Source organism: Excalfactoria chinensis, chromosome 4 (assembly GCF_039878825.1).
Source record: "Excalfactoria chinensis isolate bCotChi1 chromosome 4, bCotChi1.hap2, whole genome shotgun sequence".
NCBI classification, from domain to species: Eukaryota; Metazoa; Chordata; class Aves; order Galliformes; family Phasianidae; genus Excalfactoria; species Excalfactoria chinensis.
Window position 1 is genome coordinate 50219064 of NC_092828.1, and position 16425 is coordinate 50235488.

Here is a 16425-nt window from a genome sequence, read left to right on the forward strand (position 1 = left end):
AAAGGAATACTGCACTGAGAACCATATCAATTAGATCTTTAGTTGTTGGTTTTTGGTTTGTTGTTTTGTTTTTTTACGTTACTGTAGGATAAATACATGAGCAGAGCAATGTGATGACAGAAGTTTTTGTTCTTGCGTAGCAGCAAAACAGACACGTGCCATGCTTGTGCTGATTCTGCAGTCCAGCCAGGAATGACCTGGTAATGGAGAAGGCTTGCATTCCCCTTGATGCAAACTAAGAATGAAAACCTTCAGGGCAAAGGCATGCACAAGTTCAGATTTTCTCTGCAGTCTCACATCTGGAAAACCCTCTGCCAGTCTGTCTTCTGTCATTTGTGACTGTTTGAGAACCATAAAGCCAACAAAGAATAAATTACATGCAGAGTCAAACAATGGCTTTAGCGGTGGGATTGTGAATCTTGGGAAGATCCATGTGAACAGGATTAGATTGTCATTCTATGGAATTTCTACACTGCACATTGTCAGTACTGTTATCCAAAGAAAAACCCGATTTTATAAATAAAATGCATAGTTTAAAGAAGAAAATGGGACTTTTTGTCCAAACAAAGGAAAAATCCTAGCTCCACAGCTGTGGGGCTCAGCTCAAAACCCAAATGCAGAGTTGAAGTCATGCCTGATGCCTATAGCCTAAATTTAAAAGGGTACCTGAAAAAAATACGATTTCCATCAAATTTTTTTTTTCAGAAATCTCTTAATTTCTTTCTGTCAGCATTACCCAGATGCTGAACTGTCAGAAAAGATCGCAACCAGGCGAGGTTTTGTCTCACGTGTGGATTTTGCCACTTGCGTATGTATGCTTTTGGGATGCCAGCTTCACACGACCTTGTCAGACAGCTGAAGACTGAAAAAGGGAGGTTTTCCCCTCTAATTGGCAAGCTTGGTGGCAATAATCCCTCAAGTCACACAAAAGGGGTTTGGCACACTTAATCAAATAACAGGATTAGCACCAAGTCTGGGAACCAGGGTTTCCGTGTGACTTTTCTGCCTCACCAAGGAGAATGGGCGACAACAGAGGAGCCAATGCAAATCATTCAAAAGCAGATACTTTTTTTTTTCCACCATTATGAGAGATGTTTTAGTGAAATATCTATTTGCGTGCTCAGTGTTGGTAAGGAACCACACCGTACTTTCTCTCTTTTCATCCTGAAGAATAAACCTGCAAGGGGAGGCACAAGGCTGCAAAATCTGATAGGGTAGCGAACCTCCCCAAGGTGTGCCTGTGAGCTGCTGTTGTGTGTGGAAACCAGTTGGGATGAAGGTGTGGGAATGCTGTAGGAATTGATGGCAATCTGCTATCCTCAGTGAACTTGCAGCTGACCTGTGCTTTCCCCATTTCTTTTCTCTTGCAGATACGTTCAGAGGGTAGCCTTGTGGATGGCCCCGGAGCAGGCCAGATGGAACAGGACAGAACCAACCATGTTGACGGCAATAGATTGAGTCCATTTTTAATATCACAATCTTCTCACATTTGCCAGGCAGAACCTTCTGCAGTGAAGCTACAGAACGGAACTCCAGCAACAGAGAGGCCTGAGGTCGAAGTTAACGGTGACCACAAGCGGCTGTTCAGTAAGAGCAACTATGGAGAGCCCCATGCAAAGGAAAGCCCAAACCACCGCATTAGCCCTGACCTTTTACAAGAGAAGAAAGTATGCTCCAAATATATACAAAATGGTGGGATAAAACGCACTTTTAGTGAGCCCTCTCTGTTTGGACTTCAGCAGAGCAAGAAAGTGAAACAAGACAAAGAGGTAAATGGAGAAAAAGCTGAGCCAGAGGATAACTATGAAAAACCAAGCATCTCCAATTGCTACAGTGAGAAGAAATCTGAGACAGGACAAGAAAATGAAGCTTCAGAGTTGATGCCGTCTACAGGATACAACAGTGTTGGTTCAGAAGACCCTCGTGAACTCCTGATTCAGGATGAGCAGGAGCAGGAAAACATTAATTGCCACAACAGGGACATTGTCTTACTACTCAAGAACAAGGCGGTGCCAATGCCTAATGGTGCTACAGTTTCTGCCTCTTCCATGGACAGCATGCATGGTGAACTCCTGGAGAAAACACTGTCTCAATATTATCCAGAACATGTTTCCATAGCAATGCAGAAGAACACATCTCATAGCAATGCCATTACCAGTCAGGCTACTAAAGAGTTGTCCCATGAGACAACGCATTCATCCCATACCTCAGGGCAGATCATTTCCCCACAGACCTCAAACTCTGAGCTGCCTCAAGTGCCAGCTGTAGTGGTTACTGAGGTCTACGGTGCTGATAACTCCAGTAAGCCACCTGTATTGCCAGGTAGCTGTTCACTTCAGAAACCAGAACTACAGCTACAGCAGCAGATTCCAGGCTATGATACACACCGGTTATCTGTAGGAAACAGTGCTGTTCATGGAAGCATAGGGCAGGTTCCCAATCAAGACCTCTCTCTAAGTTCCAGCAGTAACCTGCAAGCTCAGAATGCTGCACTGGAAAGGTTTTCTGAGCAAGCAGAAAAAAATGGTGCTTTCTTTACACAGAACTCAATGTTTCACAAAGATTCCTCAACTCCTCCTGCTCCAGAAATGAACAGTGCACTGTCCGTCATGGTGCAAGAAGGATGCCATTCCTATGACAACAGTTGCGATGAAACTCTTCCTGGAGAGATCAAGGACAAAGGGCAACAGCAGGGACCAATGCCAGAAAGTCCCGGCCTCAGCCAACAGCAACTTCACCCCCAGCAAAGGCTTCCGCAGCAGGTGCAAACGTCGCAGCATGAAGTCAGCCAGAGTGATCCCCGAGCTGCTGCAGCCGCCTCCATTCAGCAGCACCCAGAAGAAATGCCGCCGCCGCCATCAGAGCCTCCCCTCCAAAACCTGCATGCGTGCGGAAGCGATGGTGAGTTGCCTCAACTGTGTCAGCGTTTCCCAGGACAGAGAGAACCTGAGATTCCTCCTGACAAAGAAAAGGACCAAGTGAAAGAGTCTGTGCAACAGCCTCAGCGTTACTCAAAGCCAGCCTGGATAGAATTGGTTTCCACGCCGTTCCGGCAGGGAGAGCTTCCCCACAAGCCCAACGAAGCATTACTGCGGTCAATTCTTCAGTACCAGGCAAATGCATCCAAAGCAGTTTATATGAAACAGTATGCTGGAAGTCCTGATGCATTAAAGGGGCCATCGGGACAGCCCCAGAGCCAGAAGATAATGCAACAAGAACAAATTCCCCTGCAGTACAAAAGTGAGAGCTCCCAGCTGCAGCCACATCCCACAGCTGACCTGCAGCTGCTGTTCCAAAAGCATTCACCACAGCCACAACTCACAAAGATGGATTCCCTGCTCAAGCCCCGAGTGCAGCAGCACCCTCCACAGCAGCTCCATTTCCAGCAACAACCTGAACAACAAATTGAACAGCCTTTAGGGGCCCCACTGAAACAGCAGCACTTGAATCCTCAGACAGGGGAAAGCGAACAGTTCTTGCATTCACACATTTTGCAGCAGATGCTCCAAAAGCAGACACAGCAGACACAGATGCCGTGCAGTCCACACCTAACTCCAAACCAGCAACAGGCTCTGCAAATGAAAAGTAAAGAACCTCCCCAAGCTATTCCCCATTCCCAAAGCAATGCAGAGCAGCAGCCAGACAGGACATCCTTCAGTCAGCCTAGAGCAGATGAGGGCTTTCAAACTGGGAATAAGTACATGAAACCAACTGCATTCCCACTGCATAGCCCTCAGCTAGGGCTAGAGCAGGTACAGAGCGTGAACAACAAAACTCCCCTTTACAGCCAGAAAACTAGTGCTGGTCTGCAGCATCCCTGCCAAAACAACGTGCACTTGATGTCAGAGAAGAAGGAAAATGCCACAAATCTTGAACACTCTGGAGCAAACAAAGTGCGTGACTTGCAACACATGCAGTATTTCTCAAATAACTTGCCCCCCAAGCAAGATGTGAATCACTGTTTTCGAGAGCAAGAGCAACAGTCCCAACAAGCTTCAGTTATACAGCTGCCACAAGGCTACGGTGGTAGCCTCAGTCAAGATCCCCCAAGCCAAAAGGCCACACCGATGCCCCAGCGGTACTTACCGCACAGCCAGCAAACTCCTGCACACTCACAAGATCAGAGAGGCTGTAATTTGCAGAGCCAAACCCCAAAGGATTTCAATAAGCACGCTGCTCTAAGGTGGCATCTCCTACAGAAACAGGAGCAACAAGCATACCAGCAAACTAAAACCGAGACTGGCGCCAGTGCAGCACGCAAGCCAATCAAAATTGAGGCTGGCACAAAGTCTAACTTTTGCATGCGTCTATCAGCTGCCCAGCTGGAAAACAAAATGTGGAAAAAAACAATTAAACAAGAGAATCAGCACTTTGGCTGTGAGAACACACAACAAAAGAGCATCATCGAAACAATGGAACAGCAGCTAAAACAGATACAGGTCAAATCACTGTTTGATCACAAGACTTTTACTGTCAAATCACCTAAACACGTGAAGGTTGAAACAGCAGGCCCTATTACCATCCTATCCAGAAACACCAGTGCTGCAGAATTTGATACTCACACCCCGACTTTTGAACAGCAAGCAAATGTGTCTGCTGAGAAAACCCCGACCAAAAGAACAGCTGGAACTGTTCTCAATAATTTTTTAGACTCACCTTCCAAGTTATTGGATACTCCTGTAAAAAATTTATTGGACACACCTGCCAAAACCCAGTATGATTTCCCATCTTGCAGCTGTGTTGGTAAGTGCTGAGAGATGTACTAAAGACAAAGCTGTTCACAACAAGAAAACTAGCCTTGGGTTCAGATTGTAGAGTTAGTTGGATGTTTCTCTTGGAGGTGGGTTTTTTGGTGTTGTTTTTTTGGTTTGGTTTGGTTTTAAAACAGCAACAAGTAAAGATTTACAGCAGTTTTTCTACACTGCTTTTACAGTCAGAATGTGCGTGGGCAGTCATGTATTCCCTCACTTCCATTCTCCTTGAGCAGCAGACACGTAACGCCAACACGTTGATAAAAAGCGGGTCATAACATTACAATCTAATTATTTGTCAAGGTTAGATATGGCATTTACAAAACACGTCTCGGGTCCAAACCTTATGATCTTTACTCCATTTTTGGCTCTAACAGCGAGACTGTTGAAGTTTGCCTCGGTAAAACCTAAGCAAAAAAGGGAAGACAGATTATTCCTCACTTGTTGCATGAGTTTATCATCCCCCTCACTCACTTGTCTACTGCAAAGCTAAAGAGAACAGCAGCTCGAAGAAGCTATACAGGCAGCAATGAAAGAGCAGCAAGGAGACCCTTGGTATTTCTTCCCAGCATACCCAGTCCCTGCAAGCTGGAAGAATAGAGCTGAGGGAAGAAAAGCAGAGTGTGAGGCACAGCCCCATAGCCTGAGCTTCCGTGCACTTACGCTGCACGTGGCCAGGTCTAACAGGCACTTCCAGGCCCTGCAGCTGGAGGAATTACTCAGACTGAAGCAAAAGAAGCGCTTCAGCAGCAGCCAAGAAAAAAGTCAAAGCTTTGCTATAGTTTCACGTACCATTCCTAACAGCTTGGAATTGCTTACCAACTAAAAGAGGCTGCGTTTTGGCTCCTTCAAAACTGCCAGATTTGAAAACTGCCTTTTCAAATGCTCAAGATGATACATAGGAGCAAAAAGGAGATAATGGATTTCCAGAGCTCCCAGGGAGAAGCCTGGAAGTGAGTTCTTGCTGTTTCTTTTTGTATTATAAGAAACAACCTACAGCATGTAAGTTTATTTGAAAGCTCTGAAGCTGTTCAGTTTTGAAGGCCATTTCTCCCATGTAGTCAGCAAAACTTTTTTTCTGGCAATTATTTCATTCTTCCGGGTTTTGTCTTTTTTTTTTTTTCTTTTTCAGCCAGAACTTTAACTGCTAACTAAGCAAAAAGAGCTTATTTTCTATTCATGTTTTAATTCTTAGCTTACCCCTTAGGAAACAGAGGAGCACAAAGCTCAGATCCTGTCCTCTTTGAGGAACCTAATGCCACGGAGCCATTGATAGAGCATATTGCTCTGTCCTACCATCATTTCTTTGTTAAGGAGGTGTAAGCTACATTATTTCCCCACAGACACATCCAGGCTTACAGCATGCCTTCTTTGTGCTTCAAGAGGCTGTGTGCAGCATCACCTCGCTCAGCCTTTGGAGACAGCAGCACAGAAAGCCACCCCTCAGCCACATCTACACACCCCACTGGCTGCCCCTGAACCCAGGCAGAGCCCAGACGCTTCCTTCTGGCTACGGCACCTTGCCTCCCAGTGTCAAAACCAACATAGAGCTGATACTGCCAGTGCTGGCATGGCTCTACCCATACACAGAAAGCTGAGGCCCCATTTGTATCATGCAAGCAGTCTGGCTAAGCCTTGTGCGGGGTTTCCTTCAGCAAACATTCTTTCTTTATTTCTGTGGGTGGCAGAAAGTCTGTATAGCCTTAACGGCACTTTCTGGAGCTGCAAGTTGCTCTGTAACACGTCTGCTGAAAAACAAGTACTGTACAACTCACTAAGTGTCAATATTTACCATTATTATCCTGTTTATCCTCCTTTCTAGATATTAGGAGAGGAGGAAATGGGAGAAGGAGAAACAATTGATCAGCGATAACAGGAAAATGGCCTTTTGAATCTGAGTGTACAGCCTGAGATGTGAAACAACTGCTTGTGCTAGCAAAAAGCACACAGTCTGTATCGCAGCTATTTGCAGAGCTAGCTGTGTGCTTTGCGTGTTTTGTACAAATTACACGGGCATACTTTAAGACATAAGTGTTTGCAAATGGACCCGAGACCCATGCAGCAGTTTTCTAACCAGTTAAATGCAAGCTTTGCAATGTTACTTTTTTATTTACATTAAAGAATTAGGCTTCAAAGTAATAACCTTTATTTTGTTTTAAACAGAGCAAATTATTGAAAAAGATGAAGGTCCCTTCTATACCCACCTAGGAGCCGGTCCTAATGTGGCAGCTATTAGAGAAATCATGGAAGAAAGGTAATTAGTACAAAGGCACAGGGCAGATTAACGTTTATCCTTTTGTGGATGTCAGAATTTTTCCAGCTTTTGCACATAAAGAAATAAACAATTGCAAATCAAGTAATTACTTGTAGGCTTAGCGACTCCAGCGTTGCCAACATGACGCACTGTGCTATTCACCAGAGAGTCACAATATTTGACAGGGCTAATAGTCTGCTGGCTGGCATGGGCTGCGCGCTTGGAGACAGGCGCCAGCAAACCCAAGCAGGAACGAGTATGCACCAGCCTGCCAAGCCAGGCGGTTGGCAATGGCTGCAGGAACAGGCACAGACCTGGTGTTCCCCCTGCATGCAAGAATGCCAAGGTGGAAGGGAGACGTAGAGCAGGATACCAAACTGCAGTCATCTCTCTTTCTCTTTGCCCCAGTTGTTAAGTATAGGGCACAACCCTAATGGGCTAAATCTAACTCTGTCACTTCCAGAGGGGTGGAACAAAGTTATTGATAGGATTTCAGCCCAAGAATCAATATTCAGTTTTGTGACAAAACATCTCTGTCCCTTGGAGTATTGCACAAAAACAGCCTTATCTCGATTGTGGATAACCTCTCTATCACGTTGCATCCCTTAATAGATACATAGCACAAGTACAAAATCCACCAGCGTTTAAAGTATTTAAATGTAAAACTGTCACACAAAAGTGACTTTGGCTCCATGAATTCTGCATTACCTGTAGATTTTGGGAAGCATGGATGCTAATGGCCAGATTTTTAGTGCTATCTGAGGATTCAGTTCCCTCGTGAACAAACAAGCAAACAAAAAATTTCCCCAGTAAGTCCGAGACAGATGGGAATTTGATCTGTTAATACCTTAAAACTCTGAACATTGAAAGCAAATAGATGCCTTTGTGGTGCTGTGTCTTGAGCTAAGGAGAACAGCCTCTCAGCAGGGTCTGCTAGCTTGTGCTCACAGAGCATGGACCACTAAGGGCACATTAAATCCTAAGGATTATCTCCAAGTGATTAGCCCTAAGATCCTTTCTCTTAGCACCTCCTTCCCTGTAACTCTGGTGCTCAGCCCAGCACTAGTTTTCAGCTTTATGAGCAGTTGGAACACATGCAAGCTACATAAATCAGCTTCTTCCTGCAAAGGAGGAGTGAGCGCTGACCCTCCTGGGAAGCTTCTTACAATTTGTTATCTCCAAAGCTCTGACTGATTAATTCTTTAATATTCACAAACAGTAAATAAAATTGGAAAGTCATTCATGTCATCACGTCGATTATTAGAGATGAAACATTTTTCATTTCTTGACTTTGGAACGCAGTCTTTCATCCTTAATACTGACCTCGTCTTACCTCCCTCCATATTAATTTCATTTCATGTTGGCAGAAGGAAATCCTGAGAGATTACAGATACAGTGCTTATATACTCGACCAGGCTCAGCAGAGCATAACAGCAATAAGCCGTGGCTGGTTCACAGCTGTTCGTATGGCATCAGCTGCGTGATGCCACGACAGAAGAACTCCAGAGCTCCTTCTGATTTTGTATCCCTAAGAAACATAACACTCGAAAGATTCTCTCAAACACACGTGTACAGTTGGTAACATTAATCACAACTTCAGCACTTTTAAATCGGCTTCCTGCAAATATGAATCAACTTCTAAGGTATTAGCACTGCCAAACAAACCAGGACTTGAGTTTGTTCTTATAGTTGATATTTTAATTCAAACAAATTTCTTGCAGAATCCCTGGTGGATATGTGCTTTCTTCTCCCACTCCTTACTTCATGCTCAGTGAATTCTGTTCTGATTTTGGCCTGAAAGCAGCTATAAGGCACAAATCCGTCTGTGACAGCTGGAAAGATTTGAGATGGGGCCTATTTCATTTGCAGTGTGCAATGCACAAGACAGATCTCTGGTGGCATCCCCACAGTTGTCCTGCAGTCCAGATTAGCAAACTAGTAGAAAATGTTAAGATTAAAACATGTTGGGCTTTTTTTGTGGCTAATTAAGGAAACAAGTGTATGCTAACATCCAAGACCAAGTAGGAAAAAGTGATCTAACAGTTGCCTGCAGAACATGCATAGTACAACTTGATTTTATTAGTATAATTTCCTGTGACACTGAAATTTCACTATGAGATCACTTCTAAAAATAAGTATTTTTCATTTCCTTTACAGGACAGAAGTTTAAATACAAGTATTTGCTCTTAAATATGTCACCGAGATTTTAGGGTAAAAACCAGAGGGATGAAAGGTCAAAAGTTCTCAAAGCAGCATTATATGGCTGCACAGTGAAAAGAAGCTAGCTTGATTGCTCCACAGGTAACAGGCAAAGAAGGAGAAGATTATGATTTAGTCCCCACATATGGTTATGTTAAAAAATATACATGTATTTCACACCAATGGGAGCAGCAGGATTGAAGAAAGGGAGCTGGAGATGGAATTTGCCCAGTCTCTGAAATGCTGCCAAGCCAGCACCGCAGCTGGATCTGCAACACGGATCGCAACCCCTGAGGTCTCTGGCAGACAGGTTCCTAGCAGAAGGCTCACCTCAGTCTAGTGTGCTCCTCCCTGGGCTCTGCAGGTGGGGCACCCCAGCTGCAGCAGCCCTGGGGGGAGAATAAGCTCAGAAACACTCAACAGGTCTGATGCTTTTTGCTAACGCAAGTCTTGCTTCACTTAGCATTTGCTATATATTTCCCATTGGCCCATCATAGGGTATGAAAGGTGTAATTTGTCTGAGCAAAGCATGACTTGCCTCTGGAGGTGGGCCCTGACTGCATCAGCACCTGGACTGAATGCTGATCGAGCTTGCCTGCTTCATTCTCAAAAAGGCACCCACAAATGGCAGCAACCAGGGGCACCTCGTGATCCTAATTCTGTACAGTTGTCAGGCAGAAGTAAATAAGTTACAATTTATGACCAGATGATAAAGTAAAAGAGATAGACATCAAGCAAATTAATCATGGCTTAACTGATTCATACTGTATCTATGGCAGAAACAAGCATAGAAAATTCAATAGAGTGACTGCCGCATGCCAGCTGTTCCATGACAATTACAGAAATTTCAGTCACCACTTCAAATTTAACCCAGAAATTGAAGAAAAACATAGAATTCCTTCCCAAAATGGAGGGACTTCAAGTCCACTTTTCAGAATGTCATTATCTCTAACAACTTTTCCAGGGAAACAGTTACAGCTTTTGCTTGGGAATATTAATGTGTTATGGATGATTTTTACTCAGCTGTGATGTATGAAAGCCATTTGCCTCTTTCAATGTATTGATCCACCATCACAATAAAACCAGCAAGATAAACAGCACTGCACGCCCTTCCCCATAACTCACAGTATTTATTTTTTAAGATAAAACTGGCAAACGTGCCCGCATAGAACGAGATTAATCTGCTTACTGTGCATATTTTTGTCTGTTTAAGATTTGGACAGAAGGGTAAAGCTATAAGGATTGAGAGGGTCGTCTACACTGGGAAAGAAGGCAAAAGTTCTCAAGGATGTCCAATTGCTAAATGGGTAAGTGATGTATGTCCACAGATGTTAACGCTCATCCAGTTTGGCACGATGGTTCATGTAAGCAAACGGCAGTGATGTCCTTCTGTTAGCTGACACTGGGAAACCTAAAACAGCTCACCACAGGAGAGGCCCACAGCCTGCTCCCACCGCTGTCTCTCACGCTGCATTTGCTCAAGTTGCCTGGAGAATAGCAGAAATAAAATGTGGCCCAAATATGTACAAAAACCTGAGAAGAAGGCAGTTTGGATTTAAGATTCATGACATCACATGTTCTCAGTGCTGTTTAATTTTAGCTTACAAATAAATCCGGGAAGCACGGCGCTGTGATATTTTTTAAATGCACTCCCAGCTCAAGAGGCATTAGTACACCCTCTTAGCAAACACTGTCTTAGGTTGGCACAAATTACTGAGTGGTTTGGGTAGGCTAGAGAAGGGCAGGATGAGGAAAAACTGATCCATGATTATGGTCTCTATGCATGCCAGCCTGCACCTTTATTGAAATACCCGCAGTGGCACAAGCACCGAGGAGCAGGGACACTTCTCCTTGAGCAGTGTCTGCTGCTTTCCTCTCACTGCTGTAATGTTTCCACATAGTAGGGGCAGGTGAGGCCAGACAACTGGGTGCAGATTACAAGTTTAGCTGTTCAAGTAAGGAAGGAAAAGAGAGACAGCTCCCACGTCAGGCTGTTTGGTCTCTTTCTGCTGCCTTAAGTGCAGCTCTGCACACATAGGCATCTCACTCCTTGCTTTCTTTTGCCCTCTAATCAAACTGGGTCACTTGTATCACCATGCCAATCCGGGAGGATATTTCTGCTAAATCAGAAAAGCTGGTTCCCACCTCTGTGGCTTTGCACGCTGCCCTCTCAGTGTCAGATTCATTAAACAGAAAGGGTGGCCCTGGCTTATGCTGCCAGGTGGGAAAAGTGGTGTGTTACCAGAAACAAAGCAGAAGAGAGAAGTAGAAGTAACCTCGCACACACATGAATGCTGAGTTTCCCTATTCTCTTGCTCCTCTCACTAAGAAACGCTTTGTTTGTGTTGGGGCTCTGGGGTGTGTGTTGCTGTGCATGCAGGTAGTCCGCAGAAGCAGTCAGGAGGAAAAGCTGCTCTGCCTGGTGCGTGAGCGAGCGGGTCACACGTGCGAGACGGCGGTGATTGTGATCCTCATCCTGGTTTGGGAGGGAATCCCAACCAGCCTGGCTGACAAGCTCTATTCCGAACTCACCGACACTCTGAGAAAGTACGGCACGCTCACGAACCGGCGCTGCGCCCTGAACGAAGAGTAAGTGACACAAAGGGTGTGCTCACCGACCTGCAGACCCACCTCCAGCCTCAGAGCTGGCATCCCTGCTTGCTCCTTTTACCATAAATGCACGTCCCTGCCAAGCTATTTCAGGCACTCTGAAAACCCACAAGCCTTCAGAGAAAAGCAAAGTAAATGTTTTGAAAAATCAGGGGAAAAAAAAAACAACAAACAAACATCTCAGAGTTGTGAAGCTTTTCAGTGTGTTTAAAGGAAGAAAGATGATTTAAAGGAAGATCTCAGCTGCAGCCAGGAAAGCAGATAGTTCTGCCTTGAAATGAAAACTAGATGCACTAAATCATACGATATGCCTACAGAAGCTAGTCTGAACCCAAAGTAATAGCACTTCTTCCATGTCTTTCTGACAGTGAAGAACACATAGATTAAAATAACCCAGTTCCCTTATCAGAGAGCTCTGCAGCCTTGCAGTGCCATCAGCATATACTTCTTTGAGGTACTGTTGATATCAGTATCCAAAAGGGCACCACACAAACACCCCTTCTTTTGCGCAAATCCAGGTTTCTCAGATAAGTATATAAAACTCATAGTCTTTGCTTTGCAACCATGAAATTACTTGTTGTGATGAATTCCTCTGTTGTAGCACGTGTGTCTCTGAAATTTATTCATTATTTACGGGTGGAAGAAGATCCAAGGCTGGTGATCCCCCAGGGCACTGGCAGACCTGACCCGCCTGCTGCTAACAGCCATATTCTCTTCTTCTTTAGACGGACTTGTGCATGTCAAGGGCTGGACCCTGAAACTTGTGGTGCTTCATTTTCCTTTGGTTGCTCCTGGAGCATGTACTACAATGGTTGTAAGTTTGCCAGAAGCAAGATTCCAAGAAAGTTTAAGCTGATGGGGGATGATCCTAAAGAGGTTGGTGTCCATTTCTAAAATGAAAATGCTTCATTTGCAATGAAATGCTTTCTGTTGCTCTGCAAATAAGAGATACGGTACGAGAGGCCAAGGGCCAGAGCCCTGCTTGAACTGCATACATGTAGGGTAATTAAACAACTGCCAGCAAAACTGATAGATTCCAGTCAGTGAGCCAGTTGAATGGACTGTCCAAATTCTGACAGCTGGTAAAAACCCTGAGACTTGAAACCATGTTTGCAGGCTTTCACAATTAGAAGAAAGGCCACGGCCTGAATAATTGTAGCTGTTTGAGGCCTGCAATTGGGCATTCCCTAGTGGCAGAACGGAAGGGTTACCAACTGAAAGCATATAACATCACAACTGGAAACTAGAGCAGACCGCATGGAGGCTAATATGACGAAACTCCGAAAGTACAATAGGAGTAAGAGGGTAGGAAGACTACATACAGACTTGCCCCACTGATTGTTTCCAGACAGGGCTCTATGTTACAGCAAACAGGCAACTGTTCAAAATGAGTAAAACAACATTGACCTTAGCCGGGGCACAGGATACCTTTGAAGTTATGATTGCAGTGAGTGCTGGACACCTCCATGTGTCTGGGAGGTTCCAATGGTCTTGTCTGTTTTTCAACATGCCTGTGCAAATTTAGTCCTTGGACTGCTGCTCATAAATTGATACGTAGGTCTGAAGCTTTAGCTCTACTCTGGCACCTTATGTAAACCCAAGCATTTCTTGTACGTGATCAGTCAGGCATGTCTGCGTCCTATGGTCTGTGCTGAGAATATCATAATTACCATGTATCTTTTCCTCCCTCCTGCCCCCTATCTCCCCAAGAGTGATAAAATAACTCCTTCAGTCAGGCTGTGGCACAAAGCTTTCTTTATCATAGCCTGCAGTCCTAAGCCCCCTACATTTTCTAAGCTGGATACCTGGCCAGAGCCTACCAAGGCACTCTTCCAACTTGCGTTCCTGGATTTACTTCCCATGCTAGCCAAGGCTGGGCAGAGAAGACAGTTTTGCCCTCTAATCTTGGCCCCAAAGTCAGAGGCAGTCATGACATCCAGACTGGGATCTGGGTCCCACAGCATAGACACTGTTTACAGACAATATACATGACACAAATAGCATCTTCACCAATACAAAACTTGAAGCTACACTTAAAAGTGGTAGCCTTCCTGCCCATACAGAAGCTCCAAGTTTTGGCAGCAGCCACAAAGTCACAACAAGATATTTTTGATGATTTCATGGTGTCATTTTGGAGTCCCAAATTCCAGTTTTATGAGGAGACACTAAATTTTTAAGCACTGAACGTGTCTCTCTGTCAAAGCCGTAGGTTTTTCACAGCTCTTCTCATGTTGATGAGAAATACAAACTCCTAAAAAGTGAGTACGCCTCTCCATTATGCCACTATTCTATATGAGATTTGAAATGAAAAATCACGGCCTCATGAGTGAGGTTGTGAATTCAGGATCCTCATCCTGACAGAATGGAGAGCAACTCTGGAATGCGCCACTGGAGTACAAGCATTTTTCTAAGGCCCTGCATTTTGAAAGCACGTACCTCTCCTAACAGGAAGAAACACAGTCATTCCTACCTCCACAGCTCTGACTGCCAGACATGTCCACAACTTGGGATTGCTTAAGGATTGGAAACTTTTGAAGTCTGAAACATCACAGTAATTTTAAATTGTTGCATGAAAAGATAATTTAAATGTGTTGAAGTACTGTTATCACAGCGTGCAAAACCTTTATATTAGCTAGATTAACTTGATGGAGCATTCAGATATTATTCCTCTCAAGTTTTCTAAAGAGTATTATTTTCCCAAAACTCCAGTAGAGAAAATAACGAGGGTCATCACGTTTGGACCCAAAACATCTTCACGTTGAAGAATGTGATTATTTTTAATATAAACCAAATTAAGATTATAGTGTGTGATGTCCTCTTGCAAGAATCACACTACAATACTAGCACGCTGCTTTCAAGGCTGTGAAACAATATAATTACAAAGGAGATTAATGATAGAGATTGTCTAAACCACAATGATGATGACCTAGGCCTTTACACATCTATCGCTGCATTGTAACAAACCTTAACATTTTAGGTCCCATACATACAGTATGGAAATGTCACTGAGCTGTATTTCATTTGCTAACAGGAAGAAAAACTAGAATCCCATTTGCAGAATCTGTCAACCCTGATGGCACCCACCTACAAGAAGCTTGCACCTGATGCATATAACAACCAGGTATGGTGGGGAAAAGGGGAACTGGAGCAGTCACACACAACCAGACTTCTACTACACTTTCCACAGCACTCCATCTTTGAGCCAAACCATGTATGTACATTTTGTACCAGCATTCCTTTCACACTGGGCTAATGGAAACAAACAAAATCATCAACTCCTCTTGAAATGCTTTCAAAAGTAAAACCAGATGAATTTTAACTACTAACTATAACTAATCTTTTCACCCGTGTCAATGCAACAAGATTACTACCAAACAGAAGTCTTGAGCTCTGCAACACAGGGCTTCTCAGTTTAGAATGATTCACCAGCCACACTCACAACACAGCCATAAATATGGTACAAGGCTGGCAGTAGCATCAGATGGTAGTACATTATATTGCAATTGAGTCTTTAAACCAGTTTCATGTCTGCTCTCTCAAGTGGCTATTATAGATATACTTTTAAAACAAAGCTTCATAGTTGAAGGCACTCGGCCCTGCATATGCACACAAGTGCCTGCACCAGCATTCTTGCACATGGGGCTAATTTATGCAGTGTTCTGTTGGGCTGTGTGCATAGGTGCCAGCACATTCAAAGCTGTATGAGGTTCCCGGGTGTGGTTGCCTCTCACCTCAATTCCTTTACCAAACATCTTCCAGATACCTACACCAAAATTTGACACCATAGCCCTTTGAAATGTGTAACGGTTGGCCTTCATTTCCATTGTTCAGGCTCACTACCCTTACAGACATACACAGAATGTACAGCCTCCAGGCTATCAGCATAATTTCAAACTGTGACTCCTTCTTTCTTTCCCACTGACAACATTAAGCCCAGTCAAAACATCTACTTGCTGTAGCAATCAGCATAGAACAAGTTTTCAGCTGTAATGGAAGCAGTAAGCTATAAGGAATCTGCCCATTTTTACCAGCAGTTACAATTACTCCTTTACTGCATATTTAACAGCAATCAGACAAGGTAAGCAGGTTTAGTACAGACTGATGCAATTTCATTTACCTGATCAGATAATGCTTGGAGACTCACTGTGGAGGAAATTGTGGCCTTGTGCCCACTAGCTGTGGTTATCTCTCCAAACATCTGAGACATTCTGCAAGAGAAGAAAGGTAGAGGAAGAAGAAAAAACGAGGGGGTGGTGAAATATAAAATGTCTCTTTGCTTGGGCTGCTTTTTCCCATAAGAGTTTTCTAGAAAATGTTTCTTCATATCAGCCATGGCTTCACTTTACACTAGTTGACAATACGTGCTTTTACAAGTTTCAACTTTTACCTTAGATAAAAAGTAACGTGCATGGCCTGGCCCATCTCAGGAGTTCCATGTAAGCGTTAAGCTTGTGGGAAAGCCAAGACGAAGCGCTAGTGTCAGAGAGATGATAAAGGCCTAATTTGTATGGCTGCAGTAAAAGGTGGTGAAAACCAAACGGCCTTAATGATAATTCAAATTCCCAAATTTGTTCTAATCCCAGTCTGGATTTTAGCCTGGATTAAAATCTA

General features: G+C 44.0%; 1 protein-coding gene across 1 annotated transcript in view; it reads left to right on the plus strand.

The window, feature by feature from the left end:
- Positions 1–16425, plus strand: part of TET2 (tet methylcytosine dioxygenase 2) — a 68358-nt gene that overhangs the window by 44114 nt on the left and 7819 nt on the right. Inside the window, exons 2-7 of the mRNA XM_072335878.1 lie at positions 1371–4743; positions 6915–7005; positions 10418–10511; positions 11585–11793; positions 12540–12690; positions 14846–14935. Of these exons, the coding sequence (XP_072191979.1) occupies positions 1371–4743; positions 6915–7005; positions 10418–10511; positions 11585–11793; positions 12540–12690; positions 14846–14935 (4008 nt within the window). The remainder of the gene's footprint in view (positions 1–1370; positions 4744–6914; positions 7006–10417; positions 10512–11584; positions 11794–12539; positions 12691–14845; positions 14936–16425) is intronic.